The 26335-nt window shown below is 34.2% G+C and overlaps 3 protein-coding genes and 1 long non-coding RNA gene across 20 annotated transcripts; 1 reads left to right on the forward strand and 3 right to left on the reverse strand.

Annotated features, from left to right (window-relative positions):
* Window positions 1-95: 95 nt before the first annotated feature.
* LOC112169392 (MADS-box protein AGL42) lies at window positions 96-4852 on the reverse strand. 5 transcript variants are annotated; one of them, XR_002924788.2, is made up of 10 exons: window positions 4715-4852; window positions 4433-4554; window positions 4135-4319; window positions 2547-2628; window positions 1642-1733; window positions 1470-1569; window positions 1352-1393; window positions 1213-1254; window positions 783-1130; window positions 96-331 (listed from the first exon to the last, which is right to left on the reverse strand). XR_002924788.2 is itself a non-coding variant. In XM_040512227.1 (9 exons), the coding sequence occupies exons 3-9, from the start codon at window positions 4314-4316 to the stop codon at window positions 963-965; spliced, it is 708 nt and encodes a 235-aa protein (XP_040368161.1). In that variant the 5' UTR covers window positions 4317-4319; window positions 4433-4554; window positions 4715-4852; the 3' UTR covers window positions 716-962. The 5 variants fall into 5 exon arrangements, 1 of the variants encoding a protein (XP_040368161.1); XR_005804214.1 differs by lacking the exon at window positions 4715-4852 and adding an exon at window positions 4669-4710; XR_002924933.2 differs by having other exon boundaries at window positions 100-331; window positions 1672-1733.
* A 1976-nt stretch (window positions 4853-6828) lies between these two features.
* Window positions 6829-12418, reverse strand: LOC121048772 (MADS-box protein AGL42-like). 5 transcript variants are annotated; one of them, XM_040512248.1, is made up of 10 exons: window positions 12201-12417; window positions 11893-12030; window positions 11599-11783; window positions 9496-9577; window positions 8808-8869; window positions 8606-8705; window positions 8488-8529; window positions 8349-8390; window positions 7850-8264; window positions 6829-7743 (listed from the first exon to the last, which is right to left on the reverse strand). In XM_040512248.1, the coding sequence occupies exons 3-9, from the start codon at window positions 11778-11780 to the stop codon at window positions 8097-8099; spliced, it is 678 nt and encodes a 225-aa protein (XP_040368182.1). In that variant the 5' UTR covers window positions 11781-11783; window positions 11893-12030; window positions 12201-12417; the 3' UTR covers window positions 6829-7743; window positions 7850-8096. The 5 variants fall into 5 exon arrangements, with proteins under 5 accessions (XP_040368182.1, XP_040368185.1, XP_040368191.1 ...); XM_040512251.1 differs by lacking the exon at window positions 11893-12030 and having other exon boundaries at window positions 12201-12418; XM_040512257.1 differs by lacking the exon at window positions 12201-12417 and having other exon boundaries at window positions 8488-8539; window positions 11893-12191.
* Window positions 12419-14265: 1847 nt separating this feature from the next.
* Window positions 14266-15882, forward strand: LOC121050866. The gene is made up of 2 exons (XR_005804260.1): window positions 14266-14606; window positions 15342-15882. It is a non-coding gene; the product is annotated as an uncharacterized LOC121050866 (long non-coding RNA).
* Window positions 15883-17313: 1431 nt separating this feature from the next.
* LOC112170300 (MADS-box protein AGL42) lies at window positions 17314-24618 on the reverse strand. 9 transcript variants are annotated; one of them, XR_005804235.1, is made up of 11 exons: window positions 24518-24618; window positions 24291-24427; window positions 24062-24177; window positions 23767-23951; window positions 22136-22217; window positions 18722-18795; window positions 18531-18630; window positions 18413-18464; window positions 18274-18315; window positions 17987-18106; window positions 17317-17593 (listed from the first exon to the last, which is right to left on the reverse strand). XR_005804235.1 is itself a non-coding variant. In XM_040512237.1 (11 exons), the coding sequence occupies exons 4-11, from the start codon at window positions 23946-23948 to the stop codon at window positions 17567-17569; spliced, it is 669 nt and encodes a 222-aa protein (XP_040368171.1). In that variant the 5' UTR covers window positions 23949-23951; window positions 24062-24177; window positions 24291-24427; window positions 24518-24618; the 3' UTR covers window positions 17321-17566. The 9 variants fall into 9 exon arrangements, 8 of the variants coding, with proteins under 8 accessions (XP_040368177.1, XP_040368181.1, XP_040368171.1 ...); XM_040512237.1 differs by having other exon boundaries at window positions 17321-17593; window positions 18413-18454; XM_040512243.1 differs by lacking the exon at window positions 17987-18106 and having other exon boundaries at window positions 17314-17593.
* Between the last annotated feature and the right edge of the window lie 1717 nt (window positions 24619-26335).

The raw sequence follows: 26335 nt of genomic DNA on the forward strand, positions 1-26335 counted from the left end.
TATTTCAATTTTTTGCATGCCAAAACCATGCTGTTTGAAACACATTATTGAGAGAGAGAGAGAGGGAGAAGAAAACAGACTCACTCCCCATAATTTATTTTCCTCCATGCACAAGTTACTTTCAATTACCAAATTATACGTATCAGACTGAAAATGAGAAAAACCAAGTTCCAACATCTTTGTATTTACCTTAGTGTATAGGTCGATCCTAATATCCTATCCCTATAAAGGATAGGATATTGATGTCAACAATTTTAGGTTAATCATAGTCTTCACACCAGAACAAATGAATAAAGGATTGTCGTCAGTCTTCAGTTTCCAGTCTGCAGTTCTGCACAGAACAATAATAGAACTCATTCAAAGCAAATTCAAATCAATCCAAAAACCAAAAGAAGCTAAAGTGAAAATCCCCAATTGAAGTAATACATGAAGCCCAATTAGTGTTTGAGCTTGAACTTGAGTCGGTCCAAATACATGAATTGAGTTCATTACACTTGCACCATAACTATACAGCGCTTATGCACTTTTCATGGGGTAATTATCACCACTTTTTATCTAAACATTAAAGAATTAAAACGAGTTCTGGAGATTGACATGTATGATCTAAAGTAGGTCTCAGATTTTACAATTCAACTGGAATGTTACTCTTCATTATTTCAAGACTTTAGGTGCCAATGTGAAGAAAACTTAAACAAGATGCAAACTTGACTAAACCTTCATCAATATTGCATTTAGATTTCAGAATAGTTTTGAAATGTAAAAAGTCTTGGATATACACTTACATTAATCAGATACATGCAACTGGCAGGACTTCTGGTCTTCTACATCAGTCAAATACATATATATCAAATAGGATTTGCTCGAAGACAGAGCATTATTATTTATTTCCTTGCCCATGTCCAATATCAGCAGAGATGGTGGTGTTGGCTTTCAGAACGTACGTAACACAACTGTGCTATATATTATTCACAGCGCATCACTGGCGGTCCGATGAACAATCTAGTCTCTACCTGATCTGAATTATTAATTGTTTGGCTGCTGCTACTTTGACTACTATTCATCCAGTTATAACTTGCTGCCCCAACTCCTTTTTCTTGAACTAAAGGTTTCTGACAAGGCCTTGCACCACACTGATTAAGAATATCATATCAACTAGTGCAGACAAGAATGAATCAGAGTCATGTTTATCTGTATGTTAAGCAATTGACTCACCTGTGTGTGTAGTTTTGCATTCTCTTCTAAGAGGAACCTCTCCTGGTTTTAGGGCACAAATTATGATAGATGGTATCAGAACTGAAGCACCACAAAACTAAAACAAGCATCAACTTATAGTTTGTGGCATCGAGTATACCTTTGCTTTTAGTCGTTCTATCTGCTCCGTTAATAGCTGATCCTGAAGGAAGCTAACACTTCCGAGTTAGGTATCTTTGGTTGAAGGAAATGGGCAGGAAAAGAAAGACGCAGGTTACCTTTCTCTCTCGTACTTTGCGCAAGCTTCGCTCGAGCTGGCTACTCATCTGATTGACTTCTTGAGCAGAGCAAGGATCCAAGTCATGTCCCAAAAGCCTCCTGAGAGATATAAATTTTAGACTTTAGGAAAACCTACTCTTAATGGAATGTTAGATGTGAGTGCAAATGTACATGAGATGAAGATCAAAGTAAGTCATAAACCGTTGAGAAGCTTCTAGGGTCTCAATCTTCTTGGCCATGTCAGCTGATTCATGCTTCAATTGCTACAAATGCACGATATTTACTATCAGTTGAAAACAGGTGACACAAATAATTTGTCTAACAAAATTAAAAAGCATATGGACAGTTGGATACAGTCGTTACAAATCCTAATCCATATCGGTCAATTTGTGTTAGAGATATCTATCATTTTAGGATTGAAAATTGTTGGAAAATAAAATTAATTTAGAATTATGTTGAGAGTTACAGTGAAAATAATGGTGACAACTAGTGGCTTCTTAGGTTATAGGAGTTAGAAATGTTTAAGGTTACTGTAACGGTCTAATACTTATATTTGTTGTAATTGTCATATTTATGACATTGTCTACTGTAGGCCTATAAAAGTATACTAGTCTAGTTGAGTAAATTGTGTAGAGTATTTTATAGAAGTATTATCAGAATAGCTCTCCATGTGGATTTGAAGCATCACATACAGTATCAACCAAACACCTTCACAATAATAGTTATAATAGTTTACAAATACTAATTTACCCGCTATGTAAATCTATGTCTAACTGCTGTATACAATGAAGCATTACTAATTGGTTATGCTTCTGGCTCCCCTTTCAATTAGCTTAGAGGGGTTTTAGATAAAGTTTTATGACTTAATGTGTGTAAATATACCACTCATATTAAAAGAAAAAGGTAATACTATCCTCCCGTTGTAACAGTGTCCAAGACACTGTCTTGGATTACCAAGTTACCAAAGACTAAATAAATCATATAAAAAAGGTCTGATATAAGTAAGTAATTAACTAAATGTAAAATGACCTTTGGTAGATGTTCAAACTCAAGAAAAGATGTGGAGAGGTTCTTACCTGCATATACTGTTCCACTTCAGTAGTGTTGGTTAGCGCACCTTTTGCATGTTTTTGGTATTTTTTTATAGTCTTTTGCATGCTGATCCATCCATCCAAAACACAAAATGGAAAAATCAAATAAAGCTGATAAATCAATCAACTGCAACAAAAAATATAATTTCCTTTGCTACATGATAATAACAAATATACCCGGAAAACAACAATTAGTATTACTATAAATCCATATCCTAACATGCATACAAAAATCATTCTACCAAAAACAAGACTTTCAATTATACATCTACTAAAAATTACTATATTAGTTAATAACTAGACCATGCAATGAGCTAATAAGAAATAAGAAAACAAAGTAGACGTATATCAATCTAATATGAAGATTAAGAAACAAAAGAAGATTAAAATATATAAAGACCTCGAGTACTTTCTTTAGATTGATAGGGAGTCGAGTACCCAAAGAAGGTTAAAATATATAAAGACCTCGGTTATAATCCTTTTTTTTTTTAGTGAGAAACCTATATCGGTTATAGTAGCCACACTTGATGATGATGAACTAGCTCGTCATGAGTCATGACTCGTGAGAAAGTACTGGTTACAAGGATTTATGCAAAACATAGCATATGTGGCAAAAAGGACAAGGTGGTATTATTGACTATGGAAACTCAAAGACCCAAGCTAAAACTTTCAGCATAAGGGCTGCACGTGTAGAAAGTGGTCCGTGAAATGATGAATTTATATAATTTTTTTGGGAAAAGATTTGTGCTTAGATAACCAGAACTTAACCACATAGACGTCAAGACGAATTAAGAGTTAAGACTATATACCGGTCATGAACTGGTATTATATGAAGAAATGCCGAGTTGAAAGCATAAAACCTAGTTCAGTGGTACTACATAAAATCTAGACAATTGAGTTTAGCAGACACGTCATAATGCTCCTTCAAATCTTATTATACCATGCACTGTAGCTAGTAAACAAAGTGCTATATGAATTCATTAATTACTTTTAATGTGATATATATACTTTTTTTTTTTTGAGGTAGTGATATATATACTTATATAGTACTTGATCTTAATTAATTAATATGACCATATGGAAATCAATACTAACAAATGCATTAATTGAATTTACAGCTGGTGATGTCAAATTCTCATAAAATAAAAAATAAAATAAACAACTGTTAACCGCTGGAATAGCAAGTGAAATTAAGGAGGAAAATAGAGAGTACATAGAACAGAATTAAAGGAAAAGGAGGGCAAGAAAGTATATAGAAAAATTACAACTTAACCAGTCCTATTGAATCTACTCATATGTACTTGATCTACTGGAAGTGCACTAGCTACTGAACATCACAGTACTGCAACCCTCAAATACAAAGTACAACACAATTACTGAAGATAACAAGTGGAGGTGGCCGGGGGCTAGATCTTGGAACAAGCCCATAACTTTCGTGCTTAGTACGCGCTAAAGTTTATATTTATATCTATTTGAAGTTTTTGTTCTTCTGAGAATAATTTATTATTAAAGAGTAATTTCTAGGGGCTTTAAGTTTCGAGAATAATTTAGATACAATAAATATGAAACGTACTCGGAGCTAGAAAACTCATAGAGCCTGTTTTTCTGAGAAAAGACGATGACTGCAACTTCGGCATCGCAAAGAACCGAAAGCTCAAAAGCCTTCTTCAACAGCCCGTTTCGACGTTTCGAAAAGGCTACCTGCCTGCTTGTCGCATTTTCGATTCTTTTCACCTCAATCTTCCCTCTCACCATCTCCTATACACACATCACAACATCACCATCAGATCCTTAAACTCTTCCAAAAATTGATAAAGAAAGTACTTAGAAAAAAAGGAAAAAGAAGAAGAAGAAGAAGATCGAGTTAGAACCTGGATAGTCAAAACCCAGGAAAGGTTGAATTAATCAACGCCCCAAGCAAGTATCAAACAAACACAAATCTCAGAGATGAAACCCAGAAGCAAGACCCCTGAACCTTGTCAACTTTACGTTTCTGAAAACAGAAACCAAGGACCCAGTAAGCTAACAAAGGACTGCTTAATTTGCACAGATATGGAAAAACAGATCAGAAACCCTAGAAATAGATGAGCAGTGAAGATGAAACAACTTTTTATAGTTTTATCCGATAGTAGAAGTGCCGATGTTGTACCAACCTCTTTATTCTGAGGCCACACAAACCTTTTATTTCCATATTCATTCAATAGCTCCTTCCAATATTATTCACCATGTCTTTCTCTGCTTTGCAAGTGCCAACCCCACAAAAAAGAGAAAGAAGCCAAGGATGCTCGAACCTCTCATTCTCTTTACTTATCTTGTTTTGGCAAATATTAAAAAAAAAAAAAAAAAAAAAAAAAAGCACAAACTCTCAACGGTCAGGTGAAGGAAGATTTTTTTAGATCTTTCTCTTTCGCTTTTCCAAATTTAAATGGTCAAAATGAAACGTCCCAGCTGAGGGGCCAATAGAACCGTCCCAGCTGGCTGTCTATTGGATTAATGAAGCATCTAATAATTTACATCGTACAATGACGCGCGTGCGTGCGTAATGAGAAAAAAAAGGAGCGCGCCAGCTTGCTGTCTGCGATCAGCACCCAGTCGTCATATCAATGAGAATGAAGACAAAAGAGAATGAAGACAAAAAAAAAAAAAAAAACCCGCTTGCGTACAAATTGTGTTCTTCTTTTTTCTAACTTTTTCTGTGTTGTGTTTTTAAATTCACACAGAACCTAATGACTTAAAAATTGACCCAAAAGAAAATGACTTTAAAAAGAATACAATATTTAGGAAAGAGCTCTTGGCACAAGAACATGGAAGAGAATACGAGGAAGAACCAAATTCATTTCCATTTGCTGGAGACAGATATATGAAAGTATATTCAGATCAGCTGTCTAGCAAGGTCAAAGGTGTTTGTTGCAAGTTATAATATGTTGTTAAGGAAATTTTACTTTTTAATCGAAATATTATATATTAGTGATAGGTAGGCTGATCGAGACAAAGAAACTGTATATTGTTTTTATCGCGTTATCCTAAAATTCTTATTATACAAAAGTACTTTGTTTTAATGCATAATTAGTGGTTTCAAGTAAAGGGTTTATATTATTGTCATATTATTGATATTGAGATGAAAAAACACACATGCTCACTTGGTTAGTTGTTTTTAGTGCCCTACAATAAAATTCATATTATAAGTGTACTTTATTTTAGTACATAATTAGTGGTTTCGAGTAAAGAGTTCATATTATTTCCATAGATAAATTGAAATGAAGAAACTCGGATGTTTGTTTGTTTGGTTATTTTTATCTATCATAAACTTATTGTATATATTTTGTTTTAGACTTTTAGTACATAATTAGTGATTTTGAGTAAAAAAATTATTATTATTTTTGTAGATATCAAAACTAGATATATCTGTAATTCCAAACCCTTAGTTCTCATCCTTAATTTTTTAATCATCACTAGTTCTCATTCCAAACCCTTACGTACAATTGAATAGAACTCTCAACAATTCAATGGTGGACGGGGATTAAAGTGACGTATGCACCATTGATCACATAAAGTTTTTTTTTATAGATTCTTATCATAACAACCCAAGTATGGAAGTATTAGCAGTTACATATATCCTATCAACTGACAGTGAATAAAATTTTATTCCCTTTCAATATCATTTTAAAATGCCGTGAAAGCATTGAGAGTTGATGTAATGATGACTTACAATAGTAGATGAGGTCCTAAACAAAGGCTTTCTTCCCCGAGAACAAAAATAGAAAAAAATTTCTCACCTTTAACCTTATTTATCTCATTGATACTAGAATTAAAAATCATGAACTATACAAAAGTGAGGCTATATATCTAAAGATGTAGCTAAAGGGAATAAGATGAGACAATTTAGTCAAATAAAGTGGTGAATCCATTTACAATCCATAGTGGTGCAATAAGAACAGAAAATGATTGAACGGAATAAGTAGATAGTGAAATATATTTATAAATTTATTTAATACTGTAATAGATGGTGAAGTATGATGCATGATTGCATGCTATTCACCCAAAAAACAAAAATTATGCCTGCTCGGCCCATTAAGCCCAAGCTCAATAGCTCATAAAAGATGGTGAACGAGAAAAGAAAGAAATCTAAAAAAAAGTCGTATGGCTGAAACAGAAACAAGGAAGAGGAAGATGGGAGACAGAAGAGAAGCTGATTCCAATTCCAGGACAGCAACACGAAAGTGGCCAACAATCAAACCAAAACAAAACATTCAGATAACCCGTCTCAGAGACAATGATCCTTTCACTGCAAGAATCCCATTCCGTTATCCTCAAAATCTTTATGTCTATTCTTCCATTACAAAATTCTAGGTTCAAAATTCAATCTTTCACTGGCTTAGCTTGATTTTTTTTTCAATGATCAGGTCCAGAATTTCTTCACATCTGCAGAATCAAAGGCTTTTTGTTAAGGTTGCAGAGTTTATTGGGTTTGTTCACCAAGGAAGTCTTGGCCCAACGAAAGGTGAAGCTTACAGAGATAATGATAGAATCTCTGTGAACGATCCTGTTCTTGCTGATTTTATATGGAACTCTGGGCTCAGCAACTGAATGATTGTTTCTCCCAACTTGAGTGAATGAAATTGCACTTGGTTCCACTTTAATCTCTAGAAAAGCAGGTGCATCAATGCTGACATAGTAGGCTCAGTTGGGGTCGCCAACATTTGGAACATTCCTATGGATATTTCCCTTGATTTATTACCATCTTCTATACGTAAAGATAAGTAGGGGTAGTTAAGGTCCCATGCCCTGCCAGGCTTGGTGTTCCTGCAATTGCAGCATACAAGGACTATGCAAGAATGTACCAAAAACTAAACAAGTTTACTTTTAATCTGATAACAAGATCAAAATTACATAAGAGTTATGAATGGGGAATCACACATATAGTAAGAAAAAAAGCATTATAGCATTAGAGTATGTAAAGAAGCATTAGAGTATGTCACGAGTGCAGATTAAATTGCCGCAGGTGACCAGCGTGGGTGCTTAGCCTTCACAATAGCTGCTGCTCCTGTTACGTGTGGGCAAGACATTGACGTTCCAGAGTCTACGAAGTATTTGACTCTCCTGGTGTCCCCTTTGTAAACTGAAGCTGTTGCAACAGGTGACCAAGCCGCAAGGATATCAACACCCGTTCAACGAGGTCAGGCTGTTAATTTTATTTGAGAACCCAAACTTGTGAGAACATATATGAAAGGAGTAATGTATATGGTGAAACAAAGTGATGATTTTCAGTCCTAGCAAATGCTGTTTACCTATAGAATATCTGGCACCATTAGGTTAGGTCCTCTGGATGAAAAAGTGGGAACATATGATGCGTGTACATCCTTCCATGTTTCAGTAACTAGAATACTTCTGGTCTTCTACACCAGTCGAATACATATATATCAAACAGGGTTTGCTCGAAGACAGAGCATTATTATTTTGTTCCTTGTTCATGTCCAATATCAGCAGAGCTGTTGGTGTTGGTTTTCAGAAGAAAACACAAAACTTTGCTATATATTATTCACAACGCATCACTGGAGGTCCGATGAACAATCTAGTCTCTACCTGATCTGAATTACTAATTGTTTGGCTGCGGCTACTTGGACTACTATTCATCCAGTTACAACTTGCCTCCCCAACTCCTTTTTCTTGAACTATTGGTTTCTGACAAGGCCTTGAACCACACTGAATAAGAATATTATATTAATTAGTGCAGACAAGAATGAATCACAGACATGTTTTTATCTGTATGTTAAGCAATTGACTCACCTTGGTGTGTAGTTTTGCATTCTCTCCTAAGAGAAGCCTCTCCTGGTTTTAGGGCACAAATTAAGATAGATGGTATCAGAACGGAAGCACCACAAAACTAAAACAAGCATCAACTTATAGTTTTTGGGATCGAGTTTACCTTTGCTTTTACTCGTTCTATCTGCTCCATGAATAGCTGAGCCTGAAGGAAGCTAAGACTTCCAAGTTAGGTATATTTGGTTGAAGGAAATGGGCAGGAAAAGAAAGACGCAGGTTACCTTTCTCTCTCGTACAATGCGCAAGCTACGGTCGAGCTGGCTACTGATCTGATTTAGTTCTTGAGCAGAGCAAGAATCCAAGTCATGTCCCAAAAGCCTCCTGAAAGATAGAAATTTTGGACTTTAGGAAATCCTAGTCTTAATGGAATGTCAGAAGTGAGTGCAAATGTACATGAGATGAAGATCAAACTAAGTCACAAACCGTTGAGAAGCTTCTAGGATCTCGATCTTCTTGGTCATGTCAGCTGATTCATGCTTCAATTGCTACATTTGCACGATATTTACTATCAGTTAAAACAGGTGACACAAATAAATTGTCTAACAAATGAAAAGCATATGGACAGTTGGATTACAGTCATTACAAATCCTAACCCGTCTTGGTCAATTTGTGTTACGGATATCTATCATTTTAGGGTTGAAAATCTTAAAATCTTGGAGACTTTTAAGCTATAGTTACATTTAAATTTTTAGACTTCCATTATTTAAGTTTTCACACTTTTAAGATCTCCACGCATCGCACATATATTAACACCTTCACAATAATAGTTTACAAACACTAGTGTACCAGCTATGTAAATCTATGTCTAATTATTATATACAATGAAGTATTACTAATTGGTTATGCTTTTGGCTCCCCTTTCAATTAGCTTTGAGGGGTTTTAGATGAAGTTTTATGAATTAATGTGTGTAACTATACCTCTCAAACTAAAATAAAAAGAAAAAGAAAAAGGTAATACTATCCCCCCGTTGTAACATTGTCTTGGATTACCAAGCTACCAAGGACTAAATTAATCAAATCAAAAAGGTCTTATATAAGTAAGTAATTAACTAAATGTAAAAGGACCTTTGGTAGATGTTCAAACTCAGAAAAGATGTGGAGAGGTTCTTACCTGCATATACTGTTCCACTTCAGTAGTTTTGGTTAGCGCACCTTTTGCATGTTTATGGTATTGTTTTATAGTCTTTTGCATGCTGATCCATCCATCCAAAACACATAATGGCAAATCAAATAAAGTTGATATGGTAAAGTCATGGTACGTTAATATTTCTCATACATGTATTATTTTTATGTAATATTTATCACATTGAAGACTCATGTGGTAATTGGAAAGAAGTCATCATCAAGCTAAATAAGGTTCTTGTTAGAATAACAGTATGTAACTAGAAAAAAGTCACCAATAAGGTAAATAAGGTCCTCGTTAGAGTAAAATAAGTTCTTATTGAGTAAATAAGTACTAAAAGTGGTAATTGTAGTAAGTTCTCATTTGAGTAAATAAGTCATAAAAGTGGTAACTGTATCATATGCAACATAAAATATAATATCCTTTTCTACCTTTAATAAGCTGTGGTACTTGGAAAGGAAATCACAATGAATATTCACCAATAAATCAATCTAATTGCCAAACAAATCAGTATCATTCTAGGTCTGTATTAAGCGAGCTTTCTTGGACTGTAATGAGTTGCAGTACTTGAATAGGGAGTTGGTTGTTCCCACGCCAATATCTCTATTGTTAAGTGCTTGTAGTCTGTAACTTATTCATGGATGTTGATCTAATATATTCAGCTTTTAGTGTTTTTTTTTTTTTAAATCAGTATCATTCGTCATATAACTTATCAAGGTATAAGACAATTATGTAAAGATTTTATTACATGAGCATTATGTTATTGAACGATTTTTTTTTCAATGTAATAGTTTGTTTATATTTTGACCCCCCTATATGAAGTTTCTAGCCATGCCATATCAATCTAATATGAAGATTAAGAGACAAAAGAAGGTTAAAATATATAAAGACCTCAAGTACATAAATACCAAATAAGCTTCTAGCATCTTTTGATGAAGTAATGTGTGTCAAAAGCTTGCTCATAGGGTTCAAAATTTGGCCTTGAAGGGTTGATTTCTTCTTCTAAATAAATAGAAAGCTAAGAATGTGCATATAAAAGGGTGATCTTACACATGAATGCATAGAAACTTTAGACTGCAGCACAATTTTTATCATGTTTCCTTTTAGTGAGTAACCTATATCAGTTATAGTAGCCATGCACACTTGATGATGATGAACTAGCTAGTCATGACTCATGAGAAAGTACTGGTTATAAAGATTTATGCAAAACATAGCATATGTGGCAAAAGTACAAGGTGGTATTATTGACAATGGAAACTCAAAGACCCAAGCAAAAACTTTCAGCATAAGGCCGGGTTGCATGTGTAGGAAGTTGTCCATGAAATGATGGATTTATATGATTTTTTTGGGACAACATTAACTTAACCACATAGACATCAAAACGAACTAAGACTTCATACCGGTCATGAACTGGTATTATACGAAGAGTCGAAAGCATGAAACCTAATTCAGTGGTACTACATAAAATCTAGACAATTGAGTTTAGCAGACATGACATGCTTCTTCAAATCTCACCATACCATGCGCTATAGCTAGTAAACTAAGTGCTATATGAATTTAGTAATTACTTTTCATCTGATATATATAGTACTTGATCTTAATAAATCAATATGACCATATGCAAATCAGTACAAATGCAGCTGGTGATGTCAATGAAATTGAATTTGCAGCTCGTGATGTCAAATTCACATTAAAAAAACAACTGCTAACCTCGATGGAATAGCAAATCAAAGGAGGAACATAGACCCCCAAATGAACTAAATTAAAGGAAAAATGGGCCAGAAAGTATATAGAAAAATTAGAACTTAACTAGAAATTAGTTAAAACTCAAACCAATCCAATCGCATCAACTCAGATGTACTTGATCTACTAGAAGTCCACTAGCTACTGATCATCTCAGTGCGGCAACCCTCATATCAATACAAAGTACAACAAGCCCATAACTTTTGTGCTTCGTACACGCTAAAGTTTTTATGTCTATATCTATTTGAATTTGTGTTCTTCTGAGAATAATTTAGATAAATTAAAGAGTAATTCCTTAGGGGGTTTAAGTTTCAAGAAGAATTTAGATAAATTAAATATGAAACGTACTTAGAGCTGGAAAACTCGTAGAGCCTGTTTTTTTGAGAAAAGACGATGACTGCGACTTCTGCATCGCAAAGAACCGAAAGCTCATAAGCCTTCTTCAAAAGCCCGTTTCGACGTTTCGAAAAGGTTACCTGCCTCCTTGTCGCATTTTCGATTCTTTTCATCTCAATCTTCCCTCTCACCATCTCCTATACACACATCACAACATCACCATCAGATCCCAAAAATTGATAAACAAAGTATTTGGAAAGAAAAAAAAAAAAAGGAAAGAAAGAAAGAAGAAGATCGAGTTAGAACCTGGCCGATTAGTCAAAACCCAGGAAAGGTTTAATTAATCAGCCCCCAAGAAAATATCAAACTTTGGTGTAATCAAAACACAAATCTCAGAGATGAAACCCAGAAGCAAAACCCCTAAAACTGGTCAACTTTATGTTTCTAAAAACAGAAACCAAGAACCCAGTAAGCTAACAAGGACTGCTAAATTTACACAGATATGGAAAAACAGATCAGAAACCCTAGAAATAAATGAGCAGTGCAGAGAACCCAAAGATGAAACAACTTTTTATCGTTTTATCCGACAGTAGAAGTGTCAATGTTGTACCAACCTCTTTATTCTGAGGCCACACAAACCTTTATTTCCTCTTTATTCTGAGGCCACTCAAACCTTTATTTCCATATTCATCAATACCTTCCTTCCATTATTCTCCATGTCTTTCTCTGCTTCGCAAGTGCCTACTCCAAAAAACAACAAATATATAATTGTAAGCAAAAAAGAGAAAGAAAGAAATAAACAATTCAAGGATGCCCGAACCTCTCTCATTCTCATTGTTTATCTTGTTTTGGCAAAGATTTAATAAAAAAACAGAAACTCTCAACAGTCAGTTGAAGAAAAGATTTGTATTGGCAAATTTTAATGTTTAATAATCTACATCGTACAATGACGTGAGTGAGGGGCCAATAGGAGCGTGCCAGCTAGTTGTCTGTTGTCAGCACCCAGTCCTCATATCACTCAATGAGAATTCAGACCAAAAAGAAAAACACCTAATCAGAAGCGGCCTTGTCACGTGGCTAGCCTTTTGTGGCGAGTCGATTTGTATGTCTTATTTTTTCTAGCTTTTTTTCTTTCGTGTTTTTAAATTCACAAATAACCAAATGACTTTCTGCTTCAAAAAAAAGAAAAAAAGAAAAAGCAAATGACTTTAAAAAAAGTGCGATTATTGACGCTCTATCATTTTCTTAGTTAATTTTACAACATCTATACTATTATTAAGTGAATAGAATTTGTCAGTCAAAACATAAAAATTTTACCAAAATATCTCTCAAATATTGAAAAACATTTGAAGCTTTGAATTGAAATATTTGAAAAAAACAAAATTGTAAATTCACAAATAAAAGAAAAACAAAAGACATTTAATAAAAAAATAAAAAATATGTGCAGCAATTTTCTCCACATTCTGTGGAATAACTTCTCATATAATTATCCACACCCATAGGGTGTGTTTGGAGTCTAGTTTAAGTGTAAAATGACTAATAAGTACACTAATTTTAAAAAATCTAAATATGTAAGAAAAAATAAATACATAAGTAAAATATTACATAATTTCTGAATGGATAACATTAATCTTTATTTTCTTCACCCAAATTTGAATTTACTAATAATTTTTTTTTTTGTTGTCTCTTCATCCTTAATTCATTATTCACTTCACAAAATCATTAATATTAACTTCATTAAAGTGTTTGCAATACCTTTTTTTTTTTAGAGGATTTGATGTTATTAGATATCAAAGTCATAAGAAACAAGCCAGAGTCTAACAGAACTTACACAAGAAAACCCGGGACAAACCGGATAACCTATATAAGCCACTCTAAACTCATTAAAATCTGAAGGGACGCTCGCTGAACAGCAAGCTTAAACCTAAGCAAGAGTAGTCTCGCTCTCCAATGAAGAAATATTCATCTAGTCTAATCTGCCAGTCACGCAATTGTGGTACAAATATCAACTAGAAACTTCTTAGAAAACTTATAGAAATTACCCCTACTTCAAAAGGCTTGAGTCCAAAATGTCTAGAAGCTTGGAGGACTTAAGAAAACGCAAGTCCCTTCCTCGTAGGGTTGGAACCAGAACCATCTGCAACCTCCTCATAAGCCAACAACCTCGGCATCAGGTTGGTCCTTGAGCTGTTCTTGAGAGTCTGTAGCATATTGGTTTCATTTGGCAGATTTGAGCCACGGCCATTCCTTACCTTCAGCCCAGTCCCTGCCTTTGGCCCATTTCTTGGCCTAGGCCCAATCTTTGCAATACCCTTTTATGAATACCAAACGTGAAAATTAAAAAAAAAAATCAATCTCTTCTTCATTGCTTATCATAAATTTACTAATTTTTTTACATGAATTGAAATAAAGAACATTGAAATTGAAAGAAAAAGTAAAAAAATGAAAATAAATCATAATATAATTTTATCAGGAAGCTTTAATATATTTTAGTTTTTTTATCGGTTTAAATTAATTGAGAGATTTCATTACAAATATTTATTTTTTAATTAGATATCATATAAAGATATTTTTTAAAAGAGAAATTAGTAAGATAAGTGAATTTAATAATTGACATTAAAATATAAAGTGTAATAATCAGCAAGTAGGGTAAACAAAATAGCTGCACCCCTTTAAAAATTGACCCAAAAAAATGACTTAATTAAACAAGAATGCAATATTTAGGAAAGATCTCTTGGCAGTAGAACATGGAAGAGAATACGAGGAAGAACCAGATCCATTTCCATTTGCTGGAGACAGATATATGAAAGTATATATTCAGATTGGCTGTCCATTATATTTGATTTCTGCGTCGCTCTCGGCTCGCATTCTCGGCTGAGTCGGATCACAATCGTCTTCTACCTCGAGATTTGTATCTTTATTTGTTTCAGCTTCGTCTTCATATTTCTGCATGTCTCAATCTCCCTTTCTCTTTAATCGCAGATTTCTTGTTGTTGGTTTGCAGATCGATCCCCTCTCCGGTGCGATTTCATGAATTGAAGTTCAAGTTCCGATGTTTTACCTTAATTTCCCTATTTTGTTCATTCAATTTTATCCATTTAATTCAGTAGCTTTTGTTGAATTTGATTGTAATTGACCTAAGTAAGATCAGTAGTTTCAGTTGGTTTGGACGTCTATATGACTTCTTCAGTGTGTAAAAATAGGTATTTGATTTAAAAACCTACAGAATAATAGATCCAAGGAGTACAATTGGAAGTTATAATCTAGCTATGAATAGTAGATAAACACATAAAACTTATAAGAACATGCTACAATGTTTAAATAAATAGCTTGTTTTTCTGTTTTGTTATGTTTGGAACTTGAAACAGATTCGTATAGAAATCAGAATGTGAGCATGCTGCATGGTGTTTTGGTATGATTATCATCCTGGATTGATTTCGTAAGAACATATTCAGTTCATTTTTCGGCTATTGAAATAGTTTAGTTTTTTCGATCAGGTTTCTGCAATGCTTGTCTATTATATACTGCTTTGAAGGTTTTTAATCATACTGTGAAATTTGGAATCATTGCTACCATTTATGCAATTTCTGATTTAGTATCAAAAGCAAATGAACATGGATTTCGGGGTGATTTCATTTCAGGGTGGCACTCTGTGGTTCTAGGATTTGTCTGAGTTACCTCATGGTGTTTCAGGTCCCATGTTTCCTCTCCTGATTGCTAAATGTGTAGTTGATGTTTGTCTGTTCGACTTGCAGATTTCTTTCAAGGCATCTTCTCTCAAGACAATGAAGGGCGTGTTTGGCGTGTTTTTCTGAATGAGGATTTTTGGTGTAGATTGCTGCTGACATGCATCTTCCCATGCTGCTTTTGTGTGACGGTTACTAGGAGACTAGAATAAGAATGGACAAAGAGATTTGATATCTTATATAATGTCTCATTCTCAGTGTTTATTCCTGAGTAAGAACAAAATGCTGTTTTTTGCACTTGCTACTTTGCTAGTGTCAGCATCTTCCCATGCTGCTTTTGTGTGACGGTTACTAGGAGACTAGAATAAGAATGGACAAAGAGATTTGATATCTTATAATGTCTCATTCTCAGTGTTTATTCCTGAGTAAGAACAAAATGCTGGTTTTTTGCACTTGCTAGTGTGTTAGCTCTTAGAAGTGCAATAATTGACAACTAGCCTCTTAACACACGCTCACTTTCTTCCTTTTCTTTTATTTTTATATTTTTGTTAAATTGCAATTAAAAAGAGAAAGAAAAAAAAAATCTGCAGCGGCAGACTTACTGTTAAAAGAGAAGTTTGAATAACTACTCCCCACTTTTGGTTTAATCTTTTTAATTTTTGTATTGTTAATTATCATCGTGTCCTTCATCTACTAAATTGCTTATTTTTTTATTTTGATCAAGGAGGGGTAATTGTTGTGATTTTAAAATTTACCCTTAAGCCTTATTGGCTTAATTAATACTGATAAGTTTTGGACTAATTGATATAATCTGATGGAAGCAACGCCGCTCTGCTCCAAAAACCTAAAACCCTCGATCGCTTCGCCCTTTGATTATCACTTCTCCGGCTGTCACCCACACTGGAGTCGCTTCTATTCCTAGGCGACGCTCGTCGGCGTCTTCTATTAGGGTGGTGCCTAGTTGTTTTACTGGCTTAGCTAGTTGTTTTCAATATATGCAGGTACAGAATTTCTTCACGTCTGTAGAATCAATGGCTTTTGTTAAGCTTGCAGAGTCTGTGGGGTTCGTTCACCAAGATAGTACAGTATTATCACCACCATCAAGATAGTACAGTACTATCTCCTAGTCAACCTGAACTTTTGGGATTTTATGTGAGTTGCAAAGGGATGTACGTTTGATGCATGCTCATCCTATAATCGTGTTTTAGCATACGTGATTTTCTAAAATGAGGAGAGTGCCGCATTAGATGATCGAGCACCTGATTAGAAGAAGCAAATGATCGATTCATTTGAAAAGATAGAATGGTCTCATTCTTGTCTTGTCTAGATAGATACGATCTTTGAATTTATCTAATCTAGGGGCACGTTTACTTACTTGGAATGAGAGTGAATGATAAAGGAGTAAAAATATTCCTACGTTTACTAACACATAAAGGAATCAGAATGATTCCGGGTAAAAGAATTCATGCGTTTACTAACACATGAAAGAATATGAATGAATGTAGGCTAGTCTCACCTCCTTATCAGGAATCGATTCCTGAATACTCAGGAATTCGATTACTAAGGAGGGAGATGAGTTTAGGAATCATTCCTCCCGAATCAATACCGATTCCTTTCTTCTCTTATTCCAATTGTCTATAATTCATAATTATTTTCCATTCCAAGTAAACGTGCCACTATGTATCATTTATCTTTCAAAGATGAATACTCGAAAATAATGCTACTATTTTAGAAACATCGATACAAATAGAGTCGATACCGAGTTTCACAGATTAAAAAAAAAATCACTTTCTATAACCCGAGAGAAGAAAATTGATAATTGGCCCAGATAGAATTAAGGGTGAAAGAGAGGAGCGCCTGGTGGGCGTAGTGTTTCACTGATCAAAAGGGTGAGGTAGGGACTTTTCTGGGTTGTCTGGACTCTGGACATATTGAGACGATTTGTAATACAGTGAAAAACATAAGCAGCTACATTATTGAATATGGGAAAGGAAGAGATTGATAGTGTAAGAGAGACTTAAAAAGAGTGACAGGTCCCATCCTATTTCATTTTTTTGCATGCCAAAACCATGCTGTTTGTAACACATTATTGAAAGTTCAGAAAAGAGACTCAACCCCCAAAATTAATTTTCCTCCTTGCATATCAGACTGCAAATAAGAAGGAACCAAGTTCCAACATCTTTGTATTTTACCTTGGTGTATAGGTCGATCCTAGGCCTATAGGATAATAATGATGCCAACAATTTTAGGTAAATCCTAGTCTTCACACCAAACAAATGAATAAAGGATTGTCTTCAGTGTTCAGTTTCCGGTCTGCAGTTCTGCACAGAACAATAATAGAACTCATTCAAAGCAAATTCAAATCAATCCAAAAAACATAATAAGCTAAAGTGAAATTCCCCAATCGAAGTAATACATGAGGCCCAATTAGTGTTTGAGCTTGAATTTGAGTCGGTCCAAATACATGAATTGAGTTGATTACACCTACATTAATCAGATACATGCAACTGGCAAGGCTTCTGGTCTTCTGCACCAGTCAAATACATATATATCAAACAGGGTTTGCTCGGAGACAGAGCATTATTATTTCTTTCCTTGCTCATGTTCAATACCAGCTGGGATGTTGGTGTTGGCTTTCAGAAGATAACAGAAAACTGTGCTATATATTATCCAGAGTGCAACACTGGCGGTCCGATGAACAATCTAGTCTCTACCTGATCTGAATTACTAATTGTTTGACTGCTGCTACTTTGACTACTATTCTTCCAGTTACAACTTGCCGCCCCAACTCCTTTTTTTTGAATTAAAGGTTTCTGACAACGCCTTGCACCACACTGATTAAGAATATCTTATCAATTAGTGCGGACAAAGAATGAATCACAGTCCTGTTTATCTGTATGTTAAGCAATTGACTCACCTCTGTGTGTAGTTTTATCTGTATGTTAAGCAATTGACTCACCTCTGTGTGTAGTTTTATCTGTATGTTAAGCAATTGACTCACCTCTGTGTGTAGTTTTATATTCTCTTCTAAGAGGAGCCTCCCCTGGTTTTAGGGCACAAATTATGATAGATGGTATCAGAACTGAAGCACCACAAAACTAAAACAAGCATCAACTTATAGTTTGAGGCATCGAGTATACCTTTGCTTTTAGTCGTTCTATCTGCTCCATGAATAGCTGAGCCTGAAGGAAGCTAACACTTCCAAGTTAGGTATATTTGGTTGAAGGAAATGGGCAGGAAAAGAAAGACGCAGGTTACCTTTCTCTCTCGTACAATGCACAAGCTTCGCTCGAGCTGGCTACTGATCTGATTGAGTTCTGGAGCAGAGCAAGAATCTAAGTCATGTCCCAAAAGCCTCCTGAGAGATATAAATTTTAGACTTTAGGAATACATAGTCTAAATGGAATGTCAGATGTGTGTGCAAATGTACATGAAAATGAAGTTCAAACTCAGTCATAAACCGTTGAGAAGCTTCTAGGATCTCAATCTTCTTGGCCATGTCAGCTGATTCATGCTTCAATTGCTACATTTGCAGGATATTTACTCGGTTAAAACAGGTGACACAGATAAATTGTCTAACAAATGAAAAAGCATATGGACAGTTGTATTACGGTCATTACAAATCCTGACTCATCTTGGTCAATTTGCGTTAGAGATATCTATCATTTTAGCAAGGTCGAAAATCTTGAAATCTCGGAGACTTTCAAGCTATAGTTACATGTAAATTTTTAGACTTCCATTAATTAAGTTTTCGGACTTTTAAGCTCTCCATGTGGATTTGACGCATCACACACAGTATCAACCTAACACCTTCACAATAATAGTTTACAAATACTAGTGTACCAGGCATGTAAATCTATGTCTAATTGTTGTATACAATGAAGTATTACTACTTGGTTATGCTTTTGGCTCCCCTTTCAATTAGCTTTGAGGGGTTTTGGATAAAATCCTCTAACTTAATGTGTGTGTACCTCTCAGTATCAGACTTCATTAAAATAAAGACTAAATACTAGTTACTCCTTGTACTTTATATGTAAAAACAATTCGGTGCCTCACATTTTAAATTAAACAAAATAGTTCTTATTCTCTCAATTCTCACATAACAGGTCCACTCGGTCTAAATGGTCCGTTACTTGGCTAACGTGGAACACATTTGTACATCAACTTAGCACCACGTAAGCCAAGTGAATGATAAATAATCAAAGGGTTATTATCACAAATGGTACTTGAACTATACCTCAATATTATTGATGGTACTTGAACTTCAATTTTGATCACAACCAGTACCCGAACTTTTCGATTTCATTTTAAATGGTACCTAGAGCCACCTCCGATCACTATTCCGACTAAAAACGGCATGGGAGGCGATCATAATGATGATTTTTGATGATTTCGAGGGTTGCAATCATATATAGTGATGATTTTTTCGTAATAGACTTGCCTTGAACTTGTTTGTTTGTTTTTTGTTTTTTTAGATTTGTTTTTTTGGGCCGGAATAGTGATTGAAGGTGGCCTTAGGTACCATTTAAAATGAAATCGAAAAGTTCAGGTACTGGTTGTGATCAAAATTGAAGTTCAGGTACCATCGATAAAATAGAGGATAAGTTCAGGTACCATTTGTGATAATATCAAATATGCCCCTGCTTCTATTACCTTTGTTTTCAATCAAACCCTAAACCAATTACCCCAAAAAAATCCTAAAATTCAACACCAAATCGGCGGGCTAGGAGTGAAAGTGGGCAGAGATGTGGACTAATTCGAGGTACTTGGCCCTAGTGAACTTGCAAAACGACGCGTTTTGGTTTTGGGCGAGGAAGAATGGATTTGAGGGAATCAGTCGTTAGGGCGTCCAAAATTTGGGTTGTTGAGGCCCTCGAGCATGGTTTTGCTGACGAAGGACTCGAATGCAAAGCAGCGATGGCTCTATTTCAAGCACTCTGCTTCTTGTTCGATGAACTTGATGGCTGTGTCGAGGTTCCAACTCGCAGATTACATTTTCCTGATCATCAATTTCACAAAGCTTCAAATGGATCTTAGCGGCTGCTGAAATTGAGTGAAATGGGTTGCCGTTAGCTTCGAGAGGCTAAGATTAAGAGAGGGCCACTGGACTTGAGCTTGTATTCGAAGGACTGATTGATCGGAGTTTATTTGGGTTTGATTGTATTCATCTGAAACAGTTAAAAAAAAAACTTAAAGCTTTAGATTTGGGTCTGATTGATCAGTGGGCTGAGAGTGAAAGTGGGCAGAAGTGGTGGTGGCAGAGGGAGGGTTTCGAGCGGCGGAGGAGAAGGAGGTGGTGGCTCAATTTTTTTGGAGTCTAGTGGATGGTGGTGGTGATGGAGGAATGACTGTTTTTGGGTGTGAAGAAGAATAAGGTAGGAAGAAAAGAAAAATAAAAGGAGTAAAAGAAATTAAAAAGAAAAAAAACAAAGAGAAAGAACACATAATTATATTGGACAATTCACCATTAATATGACATTTGTCAAGCTAAGTTGGCGTGGATAGATTGCCACGTCATCCACTTAACGACACATTTAGATAGATAGTTAATGGAAGAGACCTATTGGGGTAATATTGAGAGAATAAGAACTATTTTATTTATTTATTTTTATTTAGAAGCTGAGTACTGAACTGTTTTCATGAGAGCCCTTCTAATGAGAACTATTATAATGAGTACTAGTTGAAGATTTTTGTGTTACTCTTTTTTTGATCACATTTTTACGAATCAACCATTAGATATTTATGTGTTAATCATTTATGCAAATTTTCAACCAAATTGAAAATCATTAAGACATTCATAATTGTGATTTATCAATTATGAACATGAACGGTTCATGCTTGATAGATTTGGTTCGTCCATTTATTTGATCTAATTCGGTACCTTAAATATTATCAATTTGGAGGAAAATTTTCAGAAATGATCTACTCAAGCAAACATAAACATCTAACGGTTGATTAAAAAGTCCTCAACTAGTCCTCATTACTGTGGTTCTCATTAGAAGGGCTCCCCTGTTTTTATATCTAAAGTATAAGGAGTTATCCTTGAAATAAAAAGAAAAAAAAAATAATGGGTAAAAACTCTAAATAGTACCTGAACTATTGCGAAAGGTATTTTTTTGTACATACGATTTTTTTTTTACCCCAAATAGTACATGAAGTATTGCACCGTTACTAAATATAGTACCTCCGTTAACTTTTCCGTTAAAACCACCTACGTGACATGTATTTTCTTAAAATAAAACTTCAAATGATACCCAAACTATTGCAAAATATATTTTTTAGTACCTATAATTTTTTTTTACCCCAAATGGTACCTCAAATATTGCCCCAATTCTTTTTTGTTGATAAAATTTCTAGCTATAAATAAATAGTTAATTTGATGAAATATTGGATTTTTTTAATACCCAAACTAGTATTGTTTCAACCTATTTGTAACACTTCTTCTGATGAATAAATTTCATATTATGATGAAAAAAATTTACAGATATCAAAAAATACATTTTGCAATAGTTTGGAAACCATTTGAAGTTTTTATCTAAAAAAGTACATGCCACGTAGACGATTTTAACAGAAAAGTTAACGGAGGTACTATATTTGGTAATAGCGCAATATTTTAGGTACCATTTAGAGTAAAAAAAATTTGTAGGTACCAAAAAGTACCTTTCACAATAATTCAGGTACCATTTGGAGTTTTTACTCACAAATAATACTATTCTCCCGCTGTAAAATTGTCTTGGATTATCAATTTACCAAAAACTAAATTAATCAAATAAAAAAGGTCTTATATAAGTAAGTAATTAACTAAATGTAAAAGGACCTCTGATAGATGTTCAAACTCATAAAAGATGTGGAGAGGTTCTAACCTGCATACACTGTTCCACTTCAATAGTGTTGGTTTGCACACCTTTTGCATGTTTATGGTATTGGTTTATAGTCTTTTGCATGCTGATCCATCCATCCAAAACACATAATGGCAAAATCAAATAAAGCTGATAAATCAATCAACTGCAACACAAAATATAATTTCCTTTTCTACCTGATAATAACAAATTTACCTTGAAAACAACAATTAATGTTACTATAAATCATCCTAACATGCATACAAAAATCGTTCTACCAAAAACAAGACTTTCAATTATATATATCTAATAAAAATTACCATATTAGTTAATAACTAGACCATGCAAATTTGAGCAAATAAGAAATAAGACAACAAAGTAGACTTATATCAATCTAATATGAAGATTAAGAAGCAAAAGAAGGTTAAAATATATAAAGACCTCGAGTACAAAAATACCAAATAAGCTTCTAGCATCTTTTGATGAAGCAATGTGTGTCAAAAGCTTGCTCATAGGGGTTCAAACTTTGGCCTTTGAAGGGTTGATTTTCTTCTTCTAAATAAATGGAAAGCCAAGAACGTTCATATAAAAGGATGATCTTACAAATGAATGCATAGAAACTTTAGAGCTGCAACTCAATTTTGATCATATTTCCTTTTAGTGAGTAACCTATATCGGTTATAGTAGCCAAACTTGATGATGATAAACTAGCTAGTCATGACTCATGAGAAAGTACTGGTTATAAAGATTTATGCAAAGCATAGCATCTGTGGCAAAAAGGACAAGGTGGTATCACTGACTATGGAAACTGAAAGACCCAAGCTGAAACTTTCAGCATAAGGATTGCATGTGTAGAAAGTAGTCCATGAAATGATGGATTTATATGATTTTATTGGGACAAGATTTGTTCATACATAATCAGAAGTTCAGAACTTAACCGCATAGACATCAAAACGAATTTAGACATCATACCGGTCATGAACTGGTATTATATGAAGAAAGTGTTATATGACATAAAATCTAGACAATCGAGTTTAGCAGACATGACATAATACTTCTTCAAATCTCATAAACTAAGTGTTATATGAATTCATTAATTAGTTTTCATCTAATATATATAGTACTTGATCTTAATTAATCAATATAACCATATGCAAATCAGTACTGACAAATGCATTTTACAAGTGGATGACTTTGGGGAAAATCAATGAAATTGAATTTGCAGCTGGTGATGTCAAAGTCTCATAAAAAAAAACAATTGTTAACCTCGATGGAATAGCAAATCAAAGGAGGAAACATAGAGAGTTCCGACCACCAAATGAACTGAATTGAAGGAAAAAGGGGCAAGAAAGTTTATAAAAAAATTACAACTTACCTAGAAATTAGTTAAAACTCACACCAATCTTATTGCATCTACTCAGATGTACTTGATCTACTAGAAGTCCACTAGCTACTGATCATCACAGTGCTGCAACCCTCATATCAATACAAAGTACAACAAGCCCATAACTTTTGTGCTTAGTACACGCTAAAGTTTATATCTATATCAATTTGAATTTGTGTTCTTCTGAGAATAATTTAGATAAATTAAAGGGTAATTTCTAAGGGGGTTTAAGTTTCAAGAATAATTTAGATAAATTAAATATGAAACGTACTCAGAGCTGGAAAACTCGTAGAGCCTGCCATTCTGAGAAAAGATGATCACTGCAACTTCGGCATCGCAAAGAACCGAAAGCTCATAAGCCTTCTTCAACAACCCGTTTCGACGTTTCGAAAAGGTTACCTGCCTGCTTGTCGCATTTTCGATTCTTTTCATCTGAATCTTCCCTCTCACCATCTCCTATACACACACATCACAACATCACCATCAGATCCCTGAACTCTTCCAAAAATTGATAAAGAAATTATTTAGAAAAAGAAAGAAAGAAAGAATAAAGATCGAGTTGGAACCTGGATAGTCAAAACCCAGTCCCCCAAGAAAGTATCAAACTTGGGTGTAATCAAAACACAAATCTCAGAGATGAAACCCAGAAGCAAAACCCCTAAAACTTGTCAACTTTAGGTTTCTAAAAACAGAAACCAAGGACCCAGTAAGCTAACAAGGACTGCTCAATTTACACAGATATGGAAGAGCAGATCAGAAACCCTAGAAATAGATGAGCAGTGAAGATGAAACAACCTTTTATCGTTTTATCCGATAGTAGAAGTGTCGATGTTGTACCAACCTCTTTATTCTGAGGCCACACAAACCTTTATTTCCATATTCATCAATACCAGCTTCCATTATTCACCATGTCTTCTCTGCTTTGCAAGTGCCTACCCCACAAAACAACAAATAATTGTGAGCAAACAAAAAAAAAAGAGACTGAGAAAGAATGAAATAAAAAAATTCAAGGATGCTCGAACCTTTCATTCTCATTGCTTATCTTGTTTTGGCGAAGATTTTTAAAAAACGGAAACTCTCAACAGTCGGGTGAAGAAAGATTTTTTTAGATCTTTCTTTTTCGCTTTTCCAAATTTAAATGTTCAATGAAACATCTAATAATCTACATCGTACAATGACGTGAGTGAGGGACCAATAGAAGCGTGCCAGCTAGCTGTCTGTGTCAGTGCCCAGTCCTCCTCATATCCCCCAATTAGAATTCAGACCAGAAAGAAAAATACCCAATCAGAAGCGACCTTGTCACGTGGTTAGCCTTGTACGGCAATTTTTTTTCTAATTTTTTATTTATTTTTTTGTGTGTTTTTAAATTCACACAGAACCTAAATAATGACTTTAAAAATTGACCCAATAGACAATGATTTTAAAAAGAATACAATATTTGTGAAAGAGCTCTTGGCGGCAGAGCATGGAAGAGAATACGAGGAAGAACCAGACCCAAATTCATTTGTTGGAGACAGATATATGAAAGTATGTTCAGATCGGCTGTCTAGCAAGGTCAGTGGTGTTTGTTGCAATTATAATATGTTTTTGAGTAAATTTTACTTTTTAATTGAAATATTATATTAGTAACAGGTAGACGGATCAAGATGAACAAATTATTTGATGTTTAGATCGCGTTATACTAAAATTCCTATTATACAACTACTTTGTTTTAGTGCATAATTAGTGGTTTTGAGTAAAAGATTTGTATTATTTTCATAGATAGATATTGAGATGAAAAAACTTGCATGCTCTCTTGGTTGGTTGTTTTTAGAGCCCTACAATAAAACTCATATCATACAAGTATTTTATTTTAGTATATAATAGGTGGTTTTGAGTAAAATGTTCATATTATTTTCATTGATAGATTGAAATGAAGAAAGTTGCATGTTTATTTGTTTGGTTATTTTTATCTATCACTATCAACATGCTCGCGGGTGACATTGTGTTAAGGAAAAATGGTCGACTAAAAAGAATAGTTTTTTTTAACATAGAATAGTGGTGGTTTGGTTATTTTTAATTTCAATTTACACTTATATCTATTTATATTTTATTGACTTAATTTAATAATTATGTTATGAAATGGTATTATAGACACTTCAAAATTTGGTGCAACCCTTTGACACCAAAAGAGGGCCTCCATTTATAGTAGTAGAGATATAACTACTATATATCTATATTATTATTAAGAGAAGAGAGCACCCACTACCTATGTACGAAGTCATGGGTTCGAGTCACCATAGGGGTACCGTTGATCATCTTTTAAAAAGAAGAAAAGAAAAAAAAAAAGAGCTTGGTCTACAAAACTGAAATTTTTTATTAATTTAACCTTTATATATTAAAAAATTATGAAATATAATTATTAATAAGGATAATATGGTAAATTGTAAGATAGAAATTAAAAAAAATTTAAAGCAGAAAATGTGGTAGTTGTACGAGAAGTTTTTCCATTACCTTTAACTTCTCTCCACACATATATTGGGTGAGCCCTGCTAGTATACTTTACTTTAGTTTACTTTAGTACATAATTAGTGATTTAGATTATTATTTTCGTAGATATCAAAACTAGATACATCCATATTTCCAAACGCTTAGTTCTTTTGTTATCCTCAATTCTTCAATCATAACCAGTCACCTACAATTGGACAGAACTCTCAACAATTCAATGGTGGACGGGAGTTCAAGTGACGTACACCATTGATCACATAATTTTTTTTTATTATAGATTCTTATCATTGCAATTCAAGTATGGAAGTATTAGTAGTTATATATATCCGATCGATTGACAACGAATAAAATTT

Source organism: Rosa chinensis, chromosome 1 (assembly GCF_002994745.2).
Source record: "Rosa chinensis cultivar Old Blush chromosome 1, RchiOBHm-V2, whole genome shotgun sequence".
In the NCBI taxonomy this organism is placed as follows: domain Eukaryota; kingdom Viridiplantae; phylum Streptophyta; class Magnoliopsida; order Rosales; family Rosaceae; genus Rosa; species Rosa chinensis.

Excerpts from the sequence above, each read along its gene's own strand:
- LOC112169392 (XM_040512227.1), bottom strand. The coding sequence starts at position 4,316 with ATGGTGAGAGGGAAGATTGAGGTGAAAAGAATCGAAAATGCGACAAGC. Across the intron at positions 1,570-1,641 it reads TACTTTGATCTTCATCTCAT|GAGGCTTTTGGGACATGACT; the intron begins GTACATTTGCAC and ends TATATCTCTCAG. Across the intron at positions 1,394-1,469 it reads GCAAAGTACGAGAGAGAAAG|GATCAGCTATTAACGGAGCA; the intron begins GTAACCTGCGTC and ends AGCTTCCTTCAG.
- LOC121048772 (XM_040512251.1), bottom strand. The coding sequence starts at position 11,780 with ATGGTGAGAGGGAAGATTGAGATGAAAAGAATCGAAAATGCGACAAGG. Across the intron at positions 8,706-8,807 it reads ATCCTAGAAGCTTCTCAACG|GAGGCTTTTGGGACATGACT; the intron begins GTTTGTGACTTA and ends TCTATCTTTCAG. Across the intron at positions 8,530-8,605 it reads GCATTGTACGAGAGAGAAAG|GCTCAGCTATTCATGGAGCA; the intron begins GTAACCTGCGTC and ends AGCTTCCTTCAG.
- LOC112170300 (XM_024307638.2), bottom strand. The coding sequence starts at position 23,948 with ATGGTGAGAGGGAAGATTCAGATGAAAAGAATCGAAAATGCGACAAGC. Across the intron at positions 18,631-18,721 it reads TCTCAACGGTTTATGACTGA|GAGGCTTTTGGGACATGACT; the intron begins GTTTGAACTTCA and ends TATATCTCTCAG. Across the intron at positions 18,455-18,530 it reads GCATTGTACGAGAGAGAAAG|GCTCAGCTATTCATGGAGCA; the intron begins GTAACCTGCGTC and ends AGCTTCCTTCAG.